This window comes from Corvus kubaryi, unplaced genomic scaffold, assembly GCF_017639235.1.
Source record: "Corvus kubaryi isolate FWS band 111438036 unplaced genomic scaffold, C.kubaryi_AGA036_p1.0 36808, whole genome shotgun sequence".
Taxonomy (NCBI): Eukaryota; Metazoa; Chordata; class Aves; order Passeriformes; family Corvidae; genus Corvus; species Corvus kubaryi.
The window spans coordinates 34,372-58,872 of record NW_024580958.1 but is presented as its reverse complement, the minus strand read 5'-3'; the positions used below and the strand labels follow the sequence as shown (position 1 = coordinate 58,872).

Here is a 24,501-nt window from a genome sequence, read left to right as displayed (position 1 = left end):
ATGCCTTTAATGTCAGCAGGAAGAAGGGTAAAAGCGTTAAAAATATAATCAAGCATCTGTTTAACTGGTTCACTGGTGACACCATAATTCCCCACTGTTGCTCGGAGCTGCACTCGCAGCTTCTAATCAAGATTAGTCACCTGCGCAATACTGCCACCTCCTGGCGGATTCGGGACAAATAAAACAGGGTACGCCATGCTGTCTTGCGCAGCCGCTAGCATGTCAGAATCACCCTTTTGTAAGCCGTCCCGAGCAACCGCAGCCCAGAGTTCTCTATGACCCCTAACCATGGCCTCCGCAGGGTCAGACTCTGCCCCAGGGACAGGCTCAGGGCTAACAAAGGGGTTTCGCGAACGAGAACAGTCCGGCGGAAACGGGTGAGGCAAGGGCGGTGGAGGAGCAGGCTGCGGCGGCTCCCGACCCGGCTCAAGCGGCGGGGGGGGGGGGGGGGCCGCGGCAGAGCAGGCTGCAGCAAGGACGGCGTAGGAGGAGTAGGAGGTGGGGGGAGGGGAGGCGCGGAAGGCGACTCAGAGGCAATAGCCTCAGGCGGCACATGAACAGTAGCAAAGGTAGGGGGATTAGGTGGGCCAGAGAAAACAGAGGCACTGTGATCGCTGTAATGACGGTTCCGATCCTGAGCAATTTTAATTTTTTCTGCCGCTTTTTTCTCTGCCTGTACCATTAAAAGTTCATTGTGGACAACTCTCCATAGTTTAGAAATCTTTTTAGCTGGCTTATCGTCATCTAAGACAAGATCCCAAAGTTTATCCCCATACGCGCGCCACTGACTTAATTCATGAGTGGAGTGGGGGTCAGTGAAAAAACTATAAGAGCGCGCATGAGTTAAAAGAACGGGGAGGTCTTTGTCAAGATCAATTCCTTTAAAGTTACGCTTAAGTAAAAAAGCTTTAAAAAGCTCCTGTGCTGCTTGCCTTTCCATACTTACGGTACCGTTGCTAGCTCTCCAGGCTTCGGCAGCACGTATCGGCGAGCTCGCCTGTGCGGTCGCTCGGGCGCGGAGGTGATAGGCACGACGCGGCTGGGTGCTGCGTTTTTGCCGTACGCAACCTCTTTCGCCGTCCCTCTAGCTGCAGGACCCGAACCCAACGCAACTCCCCCTTCGCATAAGGCAACATCTCCTGTTCGGGTGCCAGATGTCGGGTGGAGTCGCGGGAGACAAGCCTCACGGCATTGTGGTCAGCAAGTCTCGTTTATTGTAATAATCTACACATACTTATAGTACTACTAATTAGCTCATACATATTGCAAAAGCTGAGCTCCTTATTGGTGGGAGCTATTCCATGAGATCACTGTGGTCTTATCTTTTCTCTTCCATATGGTTTCTTTCAACTTACTTATCTGGACTCACATCCTGTTGTTTATACAACTCCTTGCACAAGGATTTAGTATCCTTGCCAAGTCTGCATCTTTACTAATCCTGCTATGTCATCATGACCTTTGCTTTTTAGCCATTCTTCAGAAAGACTCTCAACACAGCTACAACACTTCCCAGCCATTGCAGACTCCGGGTGATGGTAAAAGTTTCAGGCAACTTTATGTTGTTTCTCAAAGTTTTATCTATTTAATCACTGTCTTCATACATAGGACTAGTTATTGGGTGTTTTCATCTATCCCTCTGTTCATAAGAAAGATACTGCTTTTGTTAAGAACGGAGCTTATTTGGTTCAGGCAATTGGCCAAACATAGTCTAATGTTAGAAGTGTTTTGTGTCATGGTTCTTATTTGTATTAAAAAAAAAAAAAGAGGGAATTGTGGGAAGAAATGGAATAAAGTTGAGTTACAAGCTGTAAAACCTGCCTGCAGAGGCACATGGCAGCACAAAGGAGCACATGGCGGCACAGAGAAGCTTGTCTCCACCACACCCTGGGGAGAAGAGGCGTCACACGGCAGACCCCTATGGAAAGGAGCCTGCTGGGAGCTGACAGATGGGTGAACAGCGCGTGATCATCCTGTAGAAGAACATTTAGAAAGTGTGTTGCTGCTGTGGCAACATGGGATAGGTCATGTAGTGAGAATTACCATATAAGGAAATACTGTGCCTTAGAAAAGTGTATAAAACCAGCTCATTCCTTTGAATAAACGATTCCTATTCCCTGCTGGTCTGGGTCCGTGTCTCAATCACTGACAATTCCTGTAGGATTTACTCCACCTCAACAGTAACTGACTCTCAGGGCTGACTTACTCACATATCTAAAGTTCTTAAGAACCCATGAGAGCAGCATTTCTCCTGCATTTCCTAAGGCACATTCATATGGACACAGGGAGCTTGTTTTGGGAAGGATCCTGCTGCTTTCTGCCAGTTTTTAGGGGTAATAAATGGCTCTTGGGGATCCCCCACATTCATTTTGGGAGGCTGGGGAGACCCCATGGCTGAGGGGAAGTTGTAACCCCTAATTTTGGGGAATTATATGTGGCTTGTGGGGATCCCACGTTTGATGGACGGGGAGTGCCCCCTTTCTCCAAAACAGCCTTTGGCCAATCAAAGAGTGCCAAGGTGATGACTTACAAGTGTTCAGGCAGACACACAGTACACAGAGCTTTCAAAGACTCTTAATCAATCAGAACACCGTTTCATTCAGACTCATCAGATGCCAGGGAGATACGCAGAGCCCAGAGCCCCCCAAAACTTTCCAGCCAATCATAGCTTTTTTTTGATGATGACTCCCCAGGTTCCAGGTAGACCCGCAGCACCCGGCACTCCCCACCCAGACCCCATCTGTACCCCCCCTTTGCCCCTAGCACCCCCTGGGAGTGGAATTTGGGGAGGGGGGGTGGTGGGGGGCACCCAGGATGGGATCCCCCAGCGCTGTCCCAGCGGGGGCCGAGTGCGGGTGGGACCCCAGCGGGGCCCGGCCCTGCCCGGACACAGCTGATGCCGCCCGCCCGCACTCCGCACTTGTCCGGACTGGTGCTCCCAGTGCCGTGCGGGGCGGGGCCGCTCTGGGGACCCCCCCAGGGCACAGCGCGGCTACTTTGGGGCTGTTGGCACCTGCCTGGCACTGGGCATGGGGCAAGTGGGTAGTGCAGTTCTGTGCTCGTGGCATGAGCTCTGGTGTGCCCTCCATCAGAGAGAGTCCAGCTGCATTACTTCTGTGTGTCGCAGAAGCGACTTTGGCATCAGGATATGCACTGCTGGCTAGGTGCGCTCACTGGCTTCTTTGCAGAGAAGACACAGCAGGAGCCGACGATATAGGCTCATGTTAGTTTGGAGATAAAGGAAGAGAGAGGTGGTTCTGGTCTGACTTCCAACAGGTTTATTGTCAGAAGTTTAGCAACCAGAACATGGCGATGATCTTAATCTGGGATATCCCTGAGAGGCTTTTCCCTCAGTTTTATAGGGGTTTTGAAAACCGCGGGGAAAGGGGAAAACAACCAATGAGTTACAAGCCAGGGGGAGGATACAATTCAACAAGAACCAATGGGGGAAACCGAGAGGTGGGAGATACAACAAAGAACCAATGAACAGCCGAGTAACCGAGAAATTTCCCAAACAGGGGGAGGCGGCTTAAGCTTCTGAGCCGCCCTTCAACCCACCCTCCGAGTCTGTGTCTTGGAGAAACTCGATCCAGGGGAGGGGCTGGGATTGATTGGCATCTCGCTGCCCCAGCCTCGCAGTGGGCTGGGTCATAGCAACAAGTGGGGGCAGCTGGGGCTATACTGGTAGGACTGGTGGTGCTGGGAGCCCCCCAACGGCTGGGGGGGGGGGGAGGGGGAGAGGCTTGGGACCTCAAATTCAGCGAAAGGGGGGATGGGACCCCAAAAAAACAATCACAGGGGAGGGAGATTGAGGATTGAGAGGACCATGGGAAAGGGACAAAGAGGTGGGAAAAGACAGGGCTGGGATCCCCTGATACCGAAATCGGCCAGAATAATCCTTCTAACACAATTTGAAGCATAAGAAAGCAGGCAGTCTTTATCTGTACAGGGCACAGAGAAGGATATTTCTTTATTCTCTGTGTGTTGTGAGGTTTTACAACATGGTATTTATTCCATCATGATAATAAATATTCATTAAAAGATGTTTCTTACCTAATACAGAAACATCACTTTCCTAGAACTATTTTGCATGCATCCTCCTCCTACTGGAAGGCCCTGTATAATCCTGGAGGGTCATCTAAAAGGATCTCTGCTGGTTGTATTCACTGAATGCTTCGATATAGAAAGTGACCTTGCCTTGAACTTTTTCTGTGAGCATGCGCTGTTGCTTCTTTGTTACATGACTTGCAAAAAAAGCCCTCTGTAGTCCTTTCTATCTGTTTCTCCACTTGTTCCACCTGTGTTTATCATCCTGTGTAAATACTTTTACGTTCTTTTATCTTATTTGCTAGTTAGTCTTTAAGCTCTATTCCGCAACTTTAGGGGAACTGAGAATTTCTATTCTCTATGTTATTTATCAGGACCACCTCACAGCACAGCACTGCTGCTTTGGGGTGTCAGCACCTGCCTGGCACTGGGGATGGGGTGTGTGGTGGGAGCTGAGGCCGTACTGGTGGCACTGGGAGTCTGCCAGTCCGTGGGGTGAGCAAGGGCCATGGGGGGGGTGGGGCTTGGGACCCCCAACTGAGCAAAAGCGGGGGTGGGATGCCCAAACTGAGCATGACAGGGCTGGAACTCCCAAAACCAAGCACGGGGGAGGTGGGTTGAGGATTGGGGGGACGATGGGAAAGGGAGGAAAAGAGGGGGCTGGTATTCCCCAAACAGCGCGGGGGGCAGGGGGGGAATGGGACACACAAATTGCGTTGGAAGGGGTCTGTGGATTGGGGGAACAATGGAAAAGGAGGTGAAGAGGGAAGAGAAAGATGAAGCTGGGATGGAAGAAGGGCAGTTCCATGGATGTTCACCCTTATTCCCCAGCACTTAAGCCCTGGAGCAAGTCCCTGGGGCTCAGGGGGGGGGGGGGGGGGGGCAGATCTGAACTGAGGGGATCCTGCCCACATCCATCCCCGGTGGGGTTACCCCCCCCCCACAGCAGCCTGTACTGTGGCAGCTGTGGTGCAAGAGGGGCTAGGAAAGAATCGGGAGGAAGAGGGGAGAGAGAGAGAAGGAGGAGGAGCAGGAAGAGGAGGAGCATGAAAAGGAGCAGAAGCAGAAGCGAGCGGGATACTGCTTGCTGCGTCCGCAGCCCTCGCAGCCCCAGGAGCATCACCCCCCCGCATCCCTCAGGTGACCAGGGAGGGGGAGTTGCCCCAAATATACTGGGGGGTCTCTGGCAGGGATTTTTTTGGAGTGGTGTTTGGATCTTGCAGATTCCGGAATCAACCCCCCAATATCTTTGCATTTCCCTGGGAGATTTTGTTGGGGGGGTGGGGATGTGTTTGGAACTTGCAGGACTCCAGAGATGTCCTCTTGTGGGGACATTGTGGGGGGCCATGTGGATATCGCCCAGTACTGGCTGGGAGGGACATCAGTTCTGGGGATTCCCAGGAGAGCCAGGGGAGTATAATGTGAGACCACCAAAGTGGGGAGAGTGGAGAGGGGTGACACTGGAGTTGGAGGACCCCTGGCAGCCTGGAGGGGTGGGGGAGCACAGAGATGAGGGAGGGCCGGGACCCCCAACCCTGAAAGGGGTGGCAGGGAGAGGGAGGAGCCCGAGTGCCTGGAATGAGGGGAGCCTGAAGAGGGCAACCCTGGGATGACCTGGGAACTGAAGCAGAATCGGGGAACAGGAAACTTGGACCCCATGGCATCCCTGAGCAGGACTCCAAAGAGGGGAGATCACCAGGATCCATGGAGACCCCAGAATTCCAAAGTGGGGAGACCAGCAAGGGGGAACTCCTGGGAAGGGTTTTTTGGACTGATGCAGGAGGATGTGGAGCAGCATCAAGTGACCATAACCCCCATCCCCTTCTCCTGTGCCACTGGGAGGGAATTGGGAATAAAATGAAGCCTGGGAAGGAGGGAGGGGTGGGGAAAAAGAGTTTTACTAGGATTTGTTTTAAGTCTCATTCTCTTGCTGTGATTTGACTGGACAGAAATTCAGATAATTTCCCCAGACTGGGTCTATTGTGTCCGTGGCAGTGGCACGTGAGTGGCCTCTCCCTGCCCTGATCCTAGCCCAAGCCTTTCCTTTGGTGTTCTCTGTCCTGCCTGGGGCAGGAGGGCACTGACAGAGCAGCCTTGGTGGCACCAGGCACCTGGCCGGGCTTAAACCATTACATGTGGCACATTGGAAATGTTAAACATAAAGCTTAAAGCAAACACAGTTTCTGGAGGATATTCTCCACCCCTTTGCCTTTTGTGGGAATCATAGGGCAACATGCCTGGCACAACAGCCCAAAGTGCTGAAGCACATCCAAGTGCTCAGACTGTGACTGTGAACTCTTTGCCCTCATTCCCAGTGTGTGATGATACTTAAACAGCCCCAGGAATCTGTTTCCAGTCTCCATGAGCTCATATTTACACAGCCCCAGGGATTTGGTTCAGTCTCCGTGAGTTCAGCTGTGAGGGTGAGTTCTGGAAAAGCAGCTTCTCTCTGTAAAACTTGGGGCTAAGTTGTCACCGGCTGGAGTGATGCTAGGGATGGGATGGAGATGAACACCCAGATCACAGCCTCCTCTTTGGGGGGATTGAAATAACCAGCTGATGAAATAAAAGTAGCAAGTTAAAGAGGGAGTGAAATAAAACCCCAAACTCACTACTTTTCAGCCGCTTTTATTGAAGCTTTTGCCACCACGGGTTGGTTTGAGTGTCTGGATGTGGTTTTTGTGTGAGTTCTAGTTTTTGCTGTCTTGTAAGCACTTTTCGATGATTTTATTGGGTTGTTTTCAGCCCCTTCTAGCTCCTGCAGCACTGCCTTTGTGGTGGGTTAGTATGTGGGGGCCCTCAGATCCCTTGGTGCAGCCTCAGGTGAGCAAAGCCACCCTGAGCAGATACAGGTGTGTCCCTGTACTGCTGCAGGGGAGAGACTCCTCCCCGCCACCCTGGCCCCAGAGCTACCTCTGCCCTCTCCAGCTCTGCTCCCTCCTGCCCTTTTGCAGGTGTGAGGGTGGAGAGGAAAAACCTGCATCACTCTCCTGGTTTCAAGCCCAGAGAGTTTATTTAAACTCTTGTTCTGGAAGGGAGCTGGAGCCTTTCCCCGGAGCAGAGTGCTGTGCCCAGGAGTGGGAAATGGCTCTGTATGGGGAAGGCTGGTAGGTTTCATCACCCCTAAATCATCCATGGTACCTGTGGCTAGTGGGGGAAGGGGCAAGAGGTGCCCCTGGGAGGGGGTTTGTGAGCTGGGGAGGCATCTGCAGAATTTCCTGAAGCAGCTGCTTTGATCCAAAACAGGTGTGTGAGTGGATGGGAGTGAAGAAATCTGGGAGAGAGGAAAGGAGGGGAAAAGCTTGGAGGGACAGAAATTTCTATGCCTCCATTCCCTCTTCCCACCTCTTCCTCCCCCACCAGTTTTTCACCCCCAAATGCCCCAAGCTGCAGCCTGGAGCAGGGGGAATTGGGGGGTTGGGGACAGTAACAAAACACCGCATCAATTAAACCTTATTCAAATTCAAGCATTTGGAGGGGAAAAGATCATCCTTTTGGGTCTTACCTTTTCAAACACAGGCAGGTGGTTCTCAAAAGGAAAATATTTACCTGGGGGAAGTACCAGGTTTAGGGGCTGGTAATAATTTTATTTTTTATGACAAAACCACCTGCTGGGCATTGATGTGAGGAATTTATATAGTTGTAATAAATATAGAAACACTTTGCAGTTGCTGCTGACTTGACAGCAGCATCCACAGGTATTTCCAGTCTGTGTCAGTTGACCCTTGTTCTGTTTCTTTGATTTATTTTTCCTTATAATTATAGTTACATAATATAATATTTTATATATATATTATAATATGTTATAATTATAAATATTCAACAAATTGCTCCTGTGAGACCAGCTTTGCTTTGCTGAGGAGAGCTGTGACTGCCCAGGAGTTTGGGAGGATTATCACCTTTTTGTGTTTTTATTTTAGGACCACAGGAGCATCCTTGCAAAGCCCCAGGAGGGAGCAGGACCTGGTCGGGCCCTGTGAGTTTGGGGTGTTGTCCAAGATCACCTCGTGGCAGGAGGAGCTGAGGAACACTCTTTGTCCCTGGAAGGGTGCCCCTGTCCCCTCTGTGGCCCAAGGATGGCAGAAGCCCCTTTTGAGGAAGGTACAGAGGCACCATCTCCTGTCCCAGGGGTTTCACGAGCTGCCCTGTGCAGGGTGGGGAATCAGGGTTGGCTCAAGTGGGGCCATCTAGCACCCTCTGGAGTGCCCTGGGTGGCCTGGAGTGGGGGCTGGGGCCTTCTGGACGTGTGCAAGTCCTTGAGACCTTTCCAAGGCACCCAGAGCCAGCAGGAGTTGGCTGAGGTTGAAACAGAGTTGAAAAAACAAAGCAAGTCCTGGTTTTTTGAAAGCTGAAATTGTGTTTTCCTTCCTGCTGCAAAGGAACAATGGTGCCTGACTGTCCTTGGAGGAAAATGCCCCAAATCAGGCCTTGCCCACTTCCCAGTGTGAGTGGGAACTTGCTTTGTTTGCACAGGTGGAGACTCAGCTGCTATGATGGAGCTGTTGCAGCAGAGAGCGGAGGGAAAGACCAGTAAGCACCGGTTTGTGGGGATGTTGTTTCAGGATGTGGCTCAGTGTGTTGGGGGAAACTAAAATGCTTGTAGGAGCTGGGGGAAGGGGGGTAAGAAATGTCAAGGTGTTAGCAAGCTGGAGGGTCTGGGGGATGGTCCCCATTCCATGGTGGAGGCAAAGAGGTGATGCAGGCCGGTTGGGCAGCCTCAAAAATCCTTGGAAGCCAATGATAGCACTGGGATGCCCTCTGGACTGAGTCTGTGCCCTGCTGGGAGCCCCAAATGTGTTTTGGGGCTGTGTTGGAAGGTGTTGAAGGCACCCATGAGGGAAATGTGAGAGCTGGGACAACGTGGGGTGCTCTTCATGCCCTTACCACAAGGTTTGTCCCAAGATTTCAGCCTCAGGTGCACCAAAGACAGAAAGGTGACCACTGGGGTCACTGTGCTCACCGTGGTGCTGCTTCTCACTGTCACCATCATCGTGCTGGCAGGTGAGTGGCTGAGGGTGCAGGAATGACCCCAAAGTCTCCTCCCTGGAGAAACCCCCCAGCATGAGTCACTTGGGCATGTTATGCATGTTTTCAGCTAAGAAACACCCACCCTGCACCACTCCCGCCCTGCCCAGCTGCCCGGAGAGCGGGATCGGCTTCGGGGACAAGTGCTTTTACTTCTTGGAGGAGGAAGTGGACTGGGAAGGGAGTCAGCGCTCCTGCCTCTCCCACCAAGCCCACCTGGCCACCATTGATACCAGGGAGGAGCTGGTAAGAGAAACCCCCAAGGAGGCAGTGTGGAATGGCCTTTGGGGAGCAGATTTGGAAATTGCCTGAAGGGAGTGGCACAGAGGTGCCTGTGATCCTTGCTTTCCCCACCTCCAGCATTTCCTCCTGCGCTATGGGAACTTCATGGAGTACTGGGTTGGTCTCCGGAGGGAAGGTTCCGGACCTTGGAAATGGCTCAATGGTTCCCTCTTCAATGCCCTGTACGTCCCATCTTCCGGAGAACAAAACCATGGCCTGGGCTGAGCCAGGGCAGGGGCTGATGCAAGAAGCACAAGTAGATATAAATCTAATGAGGTGGGAGCAGTCAAACACTACTTTTCCTGGCTGTGCCAAAGCATTCAGACACAACCCATGGATTTGTGGGATGCAGATGCTGATGGGGGCCTGGGGGCATCTCTGGATGAATCCCCTGGGACCAAGAATATGAAAATATTCGCTCTGTTGAGGAATGGAAGGTAGTTTGGGTTCTGCATGGGGATTTTGCTGGGGAGGTTGGTCCCTGCTCCTGCAGCACTGTTAATTCCTCTGGAAATGGGAATCTGTCCAATCCCAGCCATGTCCCATGAGCTCTCACTTTGCTGTCAATCCAGGTTTGACATCCAGGGCAACGGCCACTGCGCCTACACCAACTCCCACAGGATCAGCAGCGACAGGTGCTCTGAGACGAAATTCTCTATCTGCAGCCACCTGCAGAGACACCCCAGTGAAGTTCAGAAGGATCCAGAAATCCTGAATTCCACCTGAAAACTCCCTCTTAGCAGAGATCCACCACCAGCTGCTGTTAACCCCACACAATGTGGTACTGAGTCTCCGTTGTTTGTATTTGTTTAAATTTTAGCTGGAAAACAACTCGCAGGTTGTGATGAGTCTGTTTGCTGAAACTCTGTCAGTTGAGATAAGTCCATTTGCTAAAGCAAAAGCCAATGATTGCACAGAAATAATCAATTGAAAGGGCTCCACTGGAGCGGGTGGTGAAGAGGCAAAGCCCCTGGGAAGGAGTTAGCACGGGAGAAGTCCATGGAGGACTGACTCCATCCCAGAGCAGGGCAAGGACTCCCTTCCATGTTGGGGAAGCAGCAGTATGAAGTGACCGTAACCCTCCTCCCATTCTCCCTGTGCCAGTGGTGGAGAGGAGGGAGGGAGTTGGGGGATAAAGTGAAGACTGGGAAGGAGGGATGGGTGGAGGAAAGGAGTTTTATTAGAATTTGTTTTGCTTCTCATTTTGCCTTTTTGCTTCTCATTTTGCCTTTTCTGGGACCCCAAGGGCAACAGCCTGGGCACAACAGCTCAAACTGCTGGAAAACAGTGGCCCTTGGCCATTCCATGTTCCCTGTCTCTTCCACGTTCCCTGGTTCTCCCATATCCCTCGGCTCTGTGGGGCTGGGTGCGGGGAGCTTTGGTGGGTCGGACGGTCGGGACGGACGGAGACGAGAGATCTCTGAAGTCAGATCTTGGAACATGCGGTTTATTGCAAAGGGCGTGGGTATAGGGGCACTGCTTAGAGCTGCCAGACTCAGCTCGGAGCAGGCCCAGGAGAGCAAGAGAGTAAGCGGGTAAGTAAAGAGAGAGAGAGAGAGAGAGAGGAATGAGAATGAAGAAGAAGTAGTAGTGAAGTCCTGGTTACAATACAATAAATCATCTTCTGTACTGAGTATTCTAATTGTCACTAACCAATCTAATACAAGATACAAATCCTATAGCATTTACATACAGCCTATAAGAGTTCTTATATTACCATAGAGTGTTACATCTTAACTTCTAAAAACTACTCTTTGGACCCCTTCTGCTGAGCTAGTAGGGTCTGCTCTGACCCTTGGACCTGCCTGCAAGCAGAGGGTATTGTTCAATCAAGAGAGGATTACCTTCAGTCGGCCATACCATTGTTTTCCAGTTGTTCAGTAACTAAGACTTGGTATTTCAAAAATGGCTTTCATTTCGATGTCGCCTGTAGTTTTCATATTCCCAAAATCTTTTGTCAGGCAATCATATTTATAAGGCTTTCCTGTTTCATCTTCCCCAACAGCTGGGGGCAGCAGCGAGACCCAGGGTGGCCCTGGGAGGGAACAATTCTGAGCCCCAGCTGGGCCAGTTCCCCCAGTTCTACCCAGAGGGGCCCAGATCACTCCCAGCATGGGCCCTTATGGCTCCCAGTCACCCCCAGTATGGTCCTGATCACTCCCAGTATGATCCCAGTCACTTTTAGTTACACTCAGTATGATCCCAGTATGATCCCAGTCACTCCCAGTATGATCCCACTATGATCCCAGCATGGTCCTAGGGGTTCTCATTCACCCCTGGTATGGTTCCAGTCACCTCCAGTATGATCCCAGTCACTCCCACTATAGCTCCAGTTCCTCCCAGTGTAATTCCAGTACGAACACAGTCACTCTCAGTACGATGTTCCCAGCATGGTCCCAGTTGCTCCCAATAACCCAGTATGGTTCTAGTCACTCCCAGATACTCCCAGTATTATTCCAGTTACTTCTTTTATGGTTCCTCTATGATCTCAGTCACTCCCACTCTCTCCCACTATATCCCAGGTGCCCCAAGTGTGTTTCCACTCACTTCCAGTTGCTCGCAGCAGATTCCAGTTGCTCAGTGCCACTCACAGTTACCTCAAGCACAACTGTGTCTTGAGTGTAAAACTGCTGCAGTTTGAAACACGGGCTTAAAGCACTGCAAATAGAGATTATCAATCCCAGTGCATTGTGTGACAGCAGCTTTTCGTGGAGGATGTGCAGCATCCCAGAGACTGCAGCAGTGTGGCTGTGGGTGCTTGGAGCTCTGTCCTGTGCCACTGCAGGATGTCCTGAAACAGGACCTCAGCAGCCACCAGCCCAGGTCCCCCTCTGCCACTGCAGCTCCTTGGACCTTGTGTCCCCAAAAGCAGACACAAAGTGTTTCTGCTGCTCCCCCCTTTGCACAAATCCACAGAAAACTGGGATTTTCCCAAACTCTTGTGTTCCCATTGTTCCATATTCCCAAAGAACCAGCACCCCCTCCTGATGAACACGGCGAGTTCCAAGGATGGCCACCAGCTCCCCTTCCTGCCTAGAAATCTTGTAACGGCTTCTAAATGCAGCTCCCTTCAGCTCTTGGACAGCTGTTCTGTACACAGAGCTGGGAAAAAATCCCCTGGTCATGTCTCATCAGGGAAATGCTGCTGGAGTTAGAGGTGTGTGGGCAGTCTCTGTCCATCCATAGATTTTTCACAGATGGCGTGTGCAGAAATAGTTTTTGTATGGAAAGGAAGGAGAGTGCAAGCACCATGAGTGATACTTCCCCTCTCTGTATTTGTTCCCTATCCATGCAGAGACATCCAAGAGCCCCTTGCACAGACACACCCTTCTGTTCCTGAATAAGGGAGCACAGCGGGGGTGGGTGGGCAGTGAGTCCTGGATGGGGGAAAGATTCAGCTTCAGCCCTGCCAAGGCTCAGTGCCAGCTCTTCTGGAATGGGAAAGCCTTTCAGCTTTGTCCCTGCCCAGAAGGGCAGTACTGGCCTGGCAGCACAGGTTGTCCTCCCCACAAGGTGCAGGAGATTAGAACACAACCCTTCCAAACACTGCCTGGAGCCACAGCTCTAGGTGCTACCCATGAACCTCAGCTCTGGCAGCTGCTCTGGGACCACCCTCTGCCCCAGGCTGCAGGGGATGCAGTGGGAGCCTGGCTGAGCTCTGCCCTGGGGCCATCCTGCAGGGAAAGCTGCACACAGGCCGGATTTAGTTCCCACAAACAGCCAAGCCAGAGGTGCAGGGGAGCTGCTCCAGCCTGGCCCACACTGCTGTGTGCTGTGCTCTGGGGCTGGAGCTCCCCGAAGAGGAGACGGCACTGGTGGGCCACAGGAGACAAATCAGCTTCAGCCTGAGCCACACTGAGGTGAGGGTGGGCTGGGAAGGCTGGGGAGGGTCAAGGGCAGTCACAGAGCTCATCCTGGTGGAGGGACAAGGAAGAGGAAGTGGGAACAGCAGTGAGGGCAGCTGAGGGCTGCAGAGCAGCTCTGAATGACACCATAACCTCCTCGCACAGCAGCCCTGAGACACTGCTGTTGTGCAGCCAGGGACAAGCAGAGTGGAGCAGCCCAAGCTCTTCCTTGCCTGCAAGCCAAATGAGCCAGTGTATGGTTTTTTGAGTCCCACCTCTACACTTCCCATGGGGGTTAGTTTTGGTCGGGCTGTCTGCCCCCAGTCCAGGGCACAGCCGGTGCTGGATGCTGTTGGCAGGGCCAGGAGAGACTCCCATTTCATTATCACTCCAGACCATCCCCCTGAGCCCTGCCAAAAAGCAGCTTGGCAGCCACTGAAGAATTCGCTGCAGCCACCCCAGCAAAGGGGGAACCTTTGGTGCCCAGTCAGGCCGTGCCATGCCCAGCTCTGGGAGCATCCCCCTGGCTGTGGACTCACCTGCACACTGGGCATGGAGCATGTCTTTGAAGAAGGTGCCAGAATCAAAGTCCATCATCTTCAGCTGCCGCTGGCCAGCTCCAGGAAGAGGTTGTCATCCTTGAGGTCGTCCTTGGTGTCTCCAGCAGCAGCAGCCCCACCTGCTACAGCTTCTCCAGGGGCTCCTTCTCCTTCCCTGGGGCCACACCAGGCTGTCAGTGCTGCCCAGGGCCCCAGCCGTCAATTGGACTAGCAGAAAATGGGTTGGATGGTGGCCACCAGTGCTTACCAGACCAGATGTCCAACTCAGCTGCAGCACAAGAGCTGTGTGTTCCCTTCTGATGATCCCTGCTCAGAGCTACAGGCAGGACAAAAAAGTCTGGTTTTCTTTGCTTCCTATTGCCAAAAGATGTGTGGGGCTGTTACCTGCCAGACCCCTGGATCAAACTGTGCATGTGGATCTCTCCTATCTTCTAGGGCAGATGAACTCCCTGCATCCAAGGATCACAGAAGAGATATTATAAGGATGGCCTGTCCAAGGGCTGCATGGTCAAATGTCGCAGTTGGACACGACACTCATGAATCACACACACCAACTGCATTCAGAAGGCAAAAAGCTTATCTTTAATACCACAGAGTATCTTTTATAGTTTCTTAGCTGTTTGTTTATATAGCTTTAAAGCACAACAAGCTTAATTCAACCAATCACCACACACCACTGGGTGAACACACGACAATCACACAGCATGTTTTTCTACCTCTAATTCAGCTATGCCTCTTTCCCACGGTCCTTCTCTAGCAGAAGTAACAGGCCTGAGTCATGATTTTACGAAAGCAACAGGGCCTTCATTTTATAAGGTTTTACCTGTATGCGACATCTCCCCCTTTTTTGTCTTTTAAGCAAAGGGTTCATGTATTCTAATGTTGAAACAGTCTGCACCTGTAAAGCCATCATCTTATTAAGACTGTTAGTTAGTCATTTGCTGGTCACAGGATAAAATACATGGGCTACAGATCACAATCAATAAAAACTCATCAAGAAAAAATCATGCTACTAACAAAGACACCAACAGCATAAGAAATCAAAAAGATAGTGTCCAATGTTCCCAGAGAGAGAGCTGCTGCTTCTTCTGCACTTGGCAGTAAATGGCTACTGTTCCAAAGCTCATATGGCTGGAGCTCAGGGGCTGTGCTGTTTAGACAGGAGAGAGTCCATTAGCTGGAAGTGCTGACTTTGACATTACCGAATGTCTTTCTGGAAGCGTGGAACAGGGAATAGCTGAAGAAGGTCAGCAGGAACACAACAACGTGATGGTAAATGCAGTAGGACACAAGGCAGTTGGCAGGCTGCCTCTGTAAGCTCCCAGGCACAGCCATGTTCCTGGAAGTCCCACCTCTGCTCTTGCTTTAGCCACGAGGGCTGGATGGTGAATAGGTCGTTTTTCCTCTCGCTGGGCCTCATTTTCTCAGAGGCGATTGAAGTTTGTTGGGTCAGACAGTAACAATGCTAGACCTGTTGGCAAAAACACATGCATACCTTCTCTCCTAGGTTAGTAAATCAGCTAGGCCTTCTCATTACACACCCAATTGTGGATTCTTACGTAAAGCCTTTCTAGAAATTGGTCTTACACATGCAAATCTTCAGACTGGTATTGCTGTGCTGGGGATCAAATTGATGATGTGCCCGCAAAACTTTTAGCATAGATATTGCATTATCCAAATGCTCCTGGGGGAGCCATATTCCCCCTTTTTGTTTTGTGATAACCTGTGTGTCTGTCACTGTAAACGTGAAGGCAACATAAAAGCAAGCAAATACACATAATGAGACAGTAAAGTCACACTGAGCAGGAACAAACAGGATAATGCATATAATCCACAACACATGGCAAAAGGATAGTAACTTAGAACAATACACCCTCAATTGCCTAAATACTGTACCATCACCAACAGTCTGCAGTAGCTGGTGAGCCCCATTTCACAACGAGGAGCTGGAGAACCTTGCCGGGCAAGGCTCCCAAGTTTACCTCGAAAGGGGATCCAGATTTTAGAAGCCAAAATTGGCAAGTCAAAGTGATTCAATTATGTTTTTAGTGCAGAAACACCTGGGTCTGTAGGTATGCCTCCCAACCAGCTAGGGCCAGGGCTTGGCCAGAGCCAAGGCCTTAACTGTAAGGGTTTCCCTAACATATCCTATAAACAGACCTGTAGTAATGGCAGCTGGGAAAGTTCCTTAAAAAGATACATATCTTACAGATAGCTATACAACAGTATGTGAAAGTTTGTAAAGCAGTCGACTTTGTCATTTATCCTTAGCTAAGTAGTCAATGGTACCATAAACAAACTGCAAACCACCAAAGAAACACACATGTGTAACATCAAATATCTTCTGCATAATGCCTTTCATGAAAAGCCGGTGAATTCACGTTATATAAGAGCATAATTCACACTTATATTAAGAGCATAAGACATCTACAGGAACTTATTCTAAGAAGTCAAGAGTATACTTCTCTACACATCTATGCATATAAGATAATAAGGCAAAGCACTGAACAGCTTACAATCAATAATATCCATAGCTTGCAATTGTTACTCATCCTTCTCTGCAACCTACAAAAGATATAACAACAAAGATTGTAATGAATAATCATCTTAATTGAGCAATGCAGAACATTCATACCCATAGAATTTGCAATGAATTTAAGGACCTAACAAGCCGAATCTTCACGTATTTTTACTTCTTATCTTATATTCATAAACAGTCACTTACCAATCTTTTATCGTAATTGTTTCAATCTGTTCATTCTTATCTCTGTAGCAAAAGAACTGTATCATTCAATTTAAATGAACATATTTCAGCAGAAGCTAGACTTAACTTCAGTCAAAATAAAAGTTACTCAAAAGTAACAGCAAATAAACTGAACAGAACTTAAAGCTAACATCACTGAAACTGAACAGAACTTAAAGTTACAAGACTTTTAAAATAACAAAACTTAAACTGAACGTACTTAGACTTGACTTTGCTTAAACTTAACAACATTTTAAACTAACAGAACTTTAAATGTAACAGAATATCAAATTAACAGAACTTAAACTTGACATGACTTAAATTTAACAACAGGTAAACTTAGAAGTTAGCCTTAGCATCACTTAAACTGTACAAACTTACACTTAGCAAATCAATATTAGCAGCACTTAAATTTAACAAAACCAAAGTCCGAGTAGAGAGTGTTCCTTTAAAGGTGTCAACTACGGCAGAATGTAACTCATCTTGACTTCATCAGTGCAAGAAAGCTACCAAAAATTTTGTCACATACCAGTTAAGAAACAATAAGCAAGCAGACAACTGATTTGTAAATGAAATAACAGCAACATGGATGTACTGGAGAGATCACAAAGGTGTGGCAAATACATTGTGATTTGTCATAATTCAGCTGTGAGAATACCTCATGGTAACAAGAAACATTACTGTAAACATCATTTCACAGTCAGGACCTTTTTGGTATAAGCACAATTTTGCAGGATTTTCCAATCTGCAGCTGTATTCCAAAAAAAAATGACAACATTGCATGTCTTTCAGTAGTTTTCTGGTATAAGCATAAATTTGTTAGGGTCTTTTAAGATGCAGTTTATAGGACACAGTACAGTTACTAAATTTCTGGCAATTTCTCAGATGTGCCAAAAAATATCGTGGATGTGCTCAAGGTGTTAACAAGCTGTGAGTTAGAACTCACTGGCAACCTTTCCCACACCACGAACATGGGAAGGCAAAGGAAGAGTAGGACGGAAGCAGGAAGCTGGACTCTTGTCAGTGATTGAGGCACGGACCCAGACCAGCAGGGAATCGGAATCCTTTATTCAAAGAAATGAACTGGTTTTACACACTTTTCTAAGGCACAGTATTTCCGTATATGCTAATCCACACTACCCTGTGACCTATCCCGTGTTGCCACATCAGCAACACTCTTCCTTCTATGGGATGATCATTCGCTGTTTACCTGTCCGTCAGCTCCCAGCAGGCTCCTCTCCATAGGGGTCTGTCGTGTGACACCTCCTCCCCCCAAGGTCCGGTGGAGACAAGCTTCTCTGTGCTGCCACGTGCTTCTTTGTGCTGCCATGTGCCTCTGCAGGTGCATCCCACAGCTCCCAACCCAATTCTGTCTTATCTCTCCCCACAGACTCTCTTCCTTTTCAGGTGGAACAAATGCCCTGCAACTCAGTTCTCATTAATTTAAAAAGGCACTTTGAAAAAGTATGCAAGAATGGAGCTGCATAGCCCTGAATAGGTCCCCTGAGCCCCCCACATGGGGCGGGTGCCAGGGCTTGCCTGTCTCTCCCCACTGCCCTCTTCAGCTTGGTGATACGCAGTGATGGGGATGGCAAGACAGGTCTTTTGTGATTGTCAGTATGGTAGATTTGACCTTGGGCTACTAAGGGTAAAGATAAAATACTGAGAACATAGTCATATAATGCTGCTCTGCGTTTTGCAGATGAAACTCTGTTACGTCAGTTTTAGAAGTGTTCATGAAGGATGTCTGGACTTGAGGCGGCTCTCTTGAAAGCTGTTTATTGCACAGGCGAAGTTACAGCATTTCAGGGAGTGGGTATCCAGAGCCAGCCCTACAGCTGCCAGCTACAGCTGTAGGCATACCTTAAGCCGCTTTCTTTTCAAGTTACAAAGCATTCTATACTTTTCTTTGCAGAGTATCTTAACACATAACAACCAGTAAGCACCATACACAATACCTTTACATTTGCCTGTAGCCTATCCTAGCTACTACCATCACCATATTATAGTCATTATTATCCAATCACAAGAGTAAGTAAGTTACAGTTGAAGCTTACAATGGAAAATTCTCAGACTTCTCTTCTTCTTGCTACATCAACATTTCTTGTTTGCCTGCGATAGCTCTCTGTTTGGTAAAACATGTTTTCTACTTACTTATGCTCTTCTTGAGACACATTTACTTGGTAAAAAACATGTCTTTGTTTGTGGTCACATACCTTTGTTGTAATCATAAAAATCTCCTTCCAACTCATCTCCAACCTTTGCCTTCTCAGTTATTCAGTGATCAGTGTTTCAGCAAAACATCTTTTACTCTATATCAAAACTTGCTTTCATTTCTATCTCATTCTCAGTTTCTACATTCAGAGATCTTTCTGCCAAGCCTACATCCCTGTGAAACTTTCTTATCAAACTTTCATCCTTCCCAACAATCAGTGAGCATATAAAACTGACACATGTATATAAGCAGCTACAAAGCCATGGTGTCAGAGGATTCTAAAGGAGTATACTATTGTTTACTCCACTGTTTGCCTGTTTCCATAAAATAGAGAATATCAAAAATTTCAGCTACTGAGCAGATAACACATACTCAGAAAGCAAGCCTGTTTTGTAAAGCAGTGTCACTTTTAGTCATTTTTCCAGTCCATCACAGCACTTGAGCTGTTTTGATATGAAGTCTAATTCTGATTTATAAGTGGCAAGGAAGAACAACTACACTTGAGCCATTAAATAGCTGTACCTATTAGAAAAAACTGTTACATGTTTGTCCATAATGAACGATCCACAATAAAATTAAATGCCAGAGCCAGTAGAAATCTGTCCACCTCTGCAGTAGAGAACTATAAATAACTTCTGAGATAACAGTAATGTGGGAGTGAGGAAAGGAATGCTTGATTGATGAATGGCTAAAACCTAGCATGGGCCTCACTCAACAACCCTTGTAAATCATGCAATGTGTTAACATCAGGTTTTAGAGCTAATTGCTATTTTTAAGGAGGATCCTACCAAACTTTCCAAGAGGCTACATAATGAAAGGTAATGGTCTGAGGGCACCAAGAAAGGAAATACTTTTCCCAGTACACAAGTTTCTAACACAGGAAAAATTCAGTATTAAGTCAGTCCAGTCAGACTTTCAAGTCAAAATTCTTAAAAAGGCAGTATACGTTTTACCTGACAAGTTGTACCAATCATGCAATATATAAGCATTTCTGTTGGAGAAGTTCAAACCTTGCTGAGCAGCCTCAAAGCAAGGAATTATATAATGCTACTGGCATGCAGAAAGACAGTACATCCACACCACTTAGCCTTGAATATTTCCAATAAACAATCCTGTCAAAATTCACAGCTTACTGAAAATAGGAGTTACTTTTAACAAAAGCTAAAAATGTTCCTGAACCACTGGGGAGCTGGCAGCGGAAAAGCCGCTTGTGTAGCAGCTGTTACCAATGAAGCTGTGGCGGGAGAGGCATCCTGCAGAGCAGCTGCTGTGGGGTGGGGGGTGGGGAGGGGCGCTCCCTGGGCCATTTCGGTTGCAGCGGTGCAGCGGGCGGCAGCCGAGGGACTGCTCCATCGCTCCACTCATCCGCAGGCAAGGGTGAATAAAGCAGATTTATGGGAGTGGGGGGAGTAGGGCACCCTGCTCCAGGACTTTCAGCACAGGGCTCACGACCAACCTTGGCTGGCACTCTGCCACACAGTTCACTGCTGGCTCCAACTGTGCATGTTGCCGTGGAGCCATCCACCCCTCCCTTCTGCTCCTTCACCCCTCTCAGACCCTCCACATCCGCAGAGTTCCGCTGTTGCAAGTCTCACTCCTTTTTTACAGCTTTCAAGGTTTTCAACACCACCCTCCAGGTAATAATCAAATTTTTGGCAGTCTCATTCACACTAAATGCACTTGCAGAGTGTTTAGCTAGCAATACCCTGTTTAGCTAGCAATGATGTCCTAATATTTACAATAGATCCCTCTTTCTGAGATACTTGGGATCCCATTTTTATCCTCTCAGCAGCTCACCTTTGAAACAGGTTGAATAAGTAGTAGCAGCCTGGGCTTATGTACTAGTTTGAAAACAAACTAGTGGGAGACACCAAATCAGAATAACAATTTAATAGGGAAATAAAATAAGGAAAAAGAACAAAAATAAAGGCAGAAAACACTGTTTCAAACTGACAGAGTCAAGATACAACCTGACAATCTGTTAGGCAGAGTGGTGGCAGCAGTCTGGTAGAATGGTGGCTGCAGTCCTCCTGAAGCGGTGATCCAGCAGAAAAAGGTCTGCTCTTCCTCAGAAAGTCCAGTGGTGGCTGTGTAGCTCCTGTCCTCTGGAAATCCAGTGGGAAGGATCCTCTCTGGTGTTCAGTCTCAGATTATATCCACGATGGGATGCTTGGTTCCTCCCTCTGGGTGGAACATCTCACAATGGGGTAATGAGTCATGAGGCCAAGTGTTGATTAGGCTCATTAATAGAGGATAGTCCGGAGGGAGTTACCTCTGAGTCATGCAACAGGACAGTGATGGGCCATTAACAGAAAGATAGTCTGGGGGGAGGAGGCAAGGAAACACCACCCCACCTGAATTCAACAGCTCATGAGGATGGTAATAGAAAACACTGTAACCAAGGACAGCTTATCACAGCTTTACAGCCATTCTCATCTGCTGAGTGTCTGTCTCCAGCCACTTGATCGTGGTTCGGCTGCGTGATACAGCCATAGAGTTGGCATTCCACGTTGGTCGGGGGTCACCAGATGTCACAGTTGAGACAGACACGACACTCATGAATCACACACACCAACTGCATTCAGAAGGCAAAAAGCTTATCTTTAATACCACACAGCGTCTTTTATAGTTTCTTAGCTGTTTATATAGCTTTAAAGCACAACAAGCTTAATTCAACCAATCACCACACACCACTGGGTGAACACACAACAATCACACAGCATGTTTTTCTACCTCTAATTCAGCTATGCCTCTTTCCCACGGTCCTTCTCTAGCAGAAGTAACAGGCCTGAGTCATGATTTTATGAAGGCAACAGGGCCTTCATTTTATAAGGTTTTACCTGTATGCAACAGACAAACACTTCTTAATACCATCCTGGCACTCTGGGGAGAGAAACTAGAAACCAGAAGCCAGTCAGTTGGAGAAGAATCCCGTCCGCTTTTTTTCCCCCATTCCCGTGTCCAGGCCATGCTGGGTGTGCCCAGAGCTGTGCCTAAACTTCCCCATGGATTCTGTGCTTTGGAGGACAGCAGGAGAGCAGGACATGTGCCACCTCCTCAGAGCTGCCAGAGTGGGATGCCCCTGAGCCCGCTGCTGTCTCCCAGCACTGGTATTCCCCCCGTGCTGCAGAGATGAGGATCCACCTGGAGAGAGCCATTGTGGGAACAGGATCCATCCCCAGATGATCTCCTGGCCCCTCCTGAACAGGTGCTTCCCCACCACCAGGTGGTACAGCAGGAGGCCCAGGGACCAGATCGTCGCTGCCTCGCCGTGGTAGCGTTGGTGGTGGATCCACTCAGGTGGGCTGTAGAACAGGGGTCCTGTGGAACACAGACCAAGTCCATCAGGGGATGCTGCTGCTCCCAGAGCCTCGCCCCAGCATCCCTGGGCACATGGAGGCTGCACCAGTGGCACACAGGGTGACCCGCTGACCTCTCACCAGCACCTGTGACTTGTGTACAAACTTGGGGTTGGAAAAGAGGCCACAGGTGTTGAAAGAGGGCAGCAGTAGCCCTGGGAAGGCCCCACCATGACATGCTGTTGGGGTTTTAGTTTAGTCTTAGGTTTTCCTGTTAAAGGAATTTTCTCCCATATGCATGTTGCTAGGGGACAAATAGCTGTACTTAAGAAAGACAAAAAGGGGAGTGGGGCAGGCCTGGCTACTCCTTTTGTCTACACCTGGGTGTGGGGTCAGTTCGCTCTGAGCGTCCGGAGAGAGAAGCTGCAGAGAAAGGAGCTGCTGCTTCTTTCTTTTTGGCCGTTCTTTCTTCCTGCTGGAAACAACGCCGGGACCCCAAAAGCCGCTTTCCCTGCCCTGCTGGAGACCGGGCATTGGCTGCCCTGCCCCGCTGCTGCTTCGAGCTTTCGCTACGCTGTAGCCCTGCTCGCCCTGCCTGCCTGGGCCTCCGTGGGGTTCTCCCATCTGGATACATCTCGCCTGCCACCCGGGATTTGCGTTCGTCCCTGCCGCTCTAGCCTGCCGTTCCAGCCTGCCGTTCCAGCCTGCTGTTCCTGAGAGTCCGGGATCGGCTGCCCAGGGGTTTGTGAAGCTCCTTTGTTCCATCCTTTTCCCGGGATCCCAGGGCACCGGTGCCGCGTGCTCCCCGAGCTCGCTCCGGAGCGCCCCCTGCAGCCGCGGGGGAACCATCGCACCTGCCCTGCTCACCGGGAGCCACCAGCGCCCCTGCCGGCTGCGAGCGGAACTGCACCCGAGGGGAAAGGGCCCGACAGCCGAGAAGGCTGGCACTGGGTTTGTGATTGTTTGCTGTTACTGCCATAGTTATTGCTGTTTGTTTGACTGGTTATATACATATATATATATATATATATAGTAAAGAACTGTTATTCCTATTTCCCACATCTTCGCCTAAAGGCCCTTGATTTCAAAATATAATAACTTAGAGGGAAAAGGGGTTATATCTGCCACTTCAAGGGGGGGCTTCTGCCTTCCTTAGCAGACACCTGTCTTTCAAAACCGAGACACATGCAAAAGAAAAACCCATCCAGGGGTGGGAAAAAAACATGCCTTCATCCTTCCCACCTGCATTGTCCCCAAGAAACATTAATTAGCCAACGCAAACAAGGGGAGTGGAGCAGTCCAAACCCTCCCTCGCCTGCATACCAAACCAGCCGATGCACAGTGTCTGACCCCCCTCTCTTCTACTCCCATGGTGTTGTTGGGCTGGCTGCTCCAGCTCCAGCTCCAGCCCCAGCCCAGGGCAGAGTGGTTGCTGAAGGCTGTCAGCAGGGCTGCGAGCTAGTCCCCTTCCAGCCCCACCCAAAAGCAGCTTGGCTCAAGAATTAATCCTGTGCCTGGCAGCAATAGGGGGAAGCCCCGGTGCTACACCCAGGCTGGGCCACGAGATGCCCAGCAGCATCCCCTGGGAGGGCTCACCTGCAAATTGGGTGTAGGCTGTGTCCTGGAGGACGGCGCCACAGCCAAAGTCAATCAGTTTCAGCTGCCTGGTGGCCAGGTCGACCAGGAGGTTCTCGGGCTTGATGTCCTGGTGCAGGACCCCGCAGCTGGTGCAGTGTTGCACGGCCTCCAGCACCTGGCCGAACAGCCCCTGCGCCTCCTCCTTGGGCTGGAACCTCCGCTCCACCAGGAAACCCGACAGGTCCTGACACTGCTCCGGACACTCCAGCACCAGCAAGAAGCTGCTGGGCAGCTCAACCCACTCCAGGAGCCGGATGACACCACGGAACCCAGTGGACACCTTGTCCAGCAGCACAATCTCCAGGAGCGCACAGGCGCTGTTGGGCTGTGGGAGGAGCACGGTGCCATCAGTGGGGCTGAGACCGTGCCAGGGCTCTGGGACCTCTCACCCAGCCCGGGACGCTCTGCGCCCCCCGCTCAGCCCCCGCCCGCTCTCCCTCCAGGGCTCCCGGCAGCTCCCACCCCGCCGGGCCCCAGCTCCTCGCTGCCCGGCACGTCCCGGCTCTGCCGCTGGCCCTGCTCACTCACCAGCTCGCACCAGTGCCAGATGCAGTCCTGCAGCACGCATTTGATGGCCATCTGCAAGCAAGGGGCAGCAGCAGGCTGAGCTTGCCACCCGCCCCGCTGTGCCCCAGCCTCCTCCTCCTCCTCCTCCTCCTCCACCCTCTGCTGGCCTCACCACTCACCAGGGCTCCATCTGCGAGCTGCGTGATCGAGTAGATGCTGCCAAAGCTGCCGCTGCCCAGCAGTGAACCCAGCTGGTACTGCTCCTGCAGGGCCTCCTGCGCCTTCCCTGCGGGCAACACGTGGCCATCAGCGCTTGGCCCAGGGCCAGACACGGCTCCCAACC

General features: G+C 50.0%; 2 protein-coding genes across 6 annotated transcripts; one reads left to right on the top strand and one right to left on the bottom strand.

Moving 5' to 3' along the window:
• The first annotated feature begins 4,438 nt into the window (after nucleotides 1-4,438).
• Nucleotides 4,439-10,182, top strand: LOC121660702 (C-type lectin domain family 2 member D-like). 3 transcript variants are annotated; one of them, XM_042020139.1, is made up of 8 exons: nucleotides 4,439-4,539; nucleotides 6,360-6,467; nucleotides 7,965-8,145; nucleotides 8,518-8,574; nucleotides 8,947-9,045; nucleotides 9,140-9,315; nucleotides 9,430-9,533; nucleotides 9,924-10,182. In XM_042020139.1, exons 3-8 carry the CDS (start codon nucleotides 8,121-8,123, stop codon nucleotides 10,075-10,077), a joined length of 615 nt encoding a protein of 204 aa, XP_041876073.1. In that variant the 5' UTR covers nucleotides 4,439-4,539; nucleotides 6,360-6,467; nucleotides 7,965-8,120; the 3' UTR covers nucleotides 10,078-10,182. The 3 variants fall into 3 exon arrangements, with proteins under 3 accessions (XP_041876073.1, XP_041876071.1, XP_041876072.1); XM_042020137.1 differs by lacking the exon at nucleotides 4,439-4,539 and adding an exon at nucleotides 5,071-5,184; XM_042020138.1 differs by lacking the exons at nucleotides 4,439-4,539; nucleotides 6,360-6,467 and adding an exon at nucleotides 5,071-5,184.
• Nucleotides 10,183-13,762: 3,580 nt separating this feature from the next.
• Nucleotides 13,763-24,288, bottom strand: LOC121660701 (serine/threonine-protein kinase pim-1-like). Of its 3 annotated transcripts, none has more exons than XM_042020136.1 (4): nucleotides 24,180-24,283; nucleotides 23,610-23,976; nucleotides 21,859-22,035; nucleotides 13,763-13,910 (listed from the first exon to the last, which is right to left on the bottom strand). In XM_042020136.1, the coding sequence occupies exons 1-4, from the start codon at nucleotides 24,228-24,230 to the stop codon at nucleotides 13,879-13,881; spliced, it is 627 nt and encodes a 208-aa protein (XP_041876070.1). In that variant the 5' UTR covers nucleotides 24,231-24,283; the 3' UTR covers nucleotides 13,763-13,878. The 3 variants fall into 3 exon arrangements, with proteins under 3 accessions (XP_041876070.1, XP_041876069.1, XP_041876068.1); XM_042020135.1 differs by lacking the exon at nucleotides 13,763-13,910 and adding an exon at nucleotides 21,295-21,597; XM_042020134.1 differs by lacking the exon at nucleotides 13,763-13,910 and having other exon boundaries at nucleotides 21,621-22,035; nucleotides 24,180-24,288.
• Nucleotides 24,289-24,501: the final 213 nt, after the last annotated feature.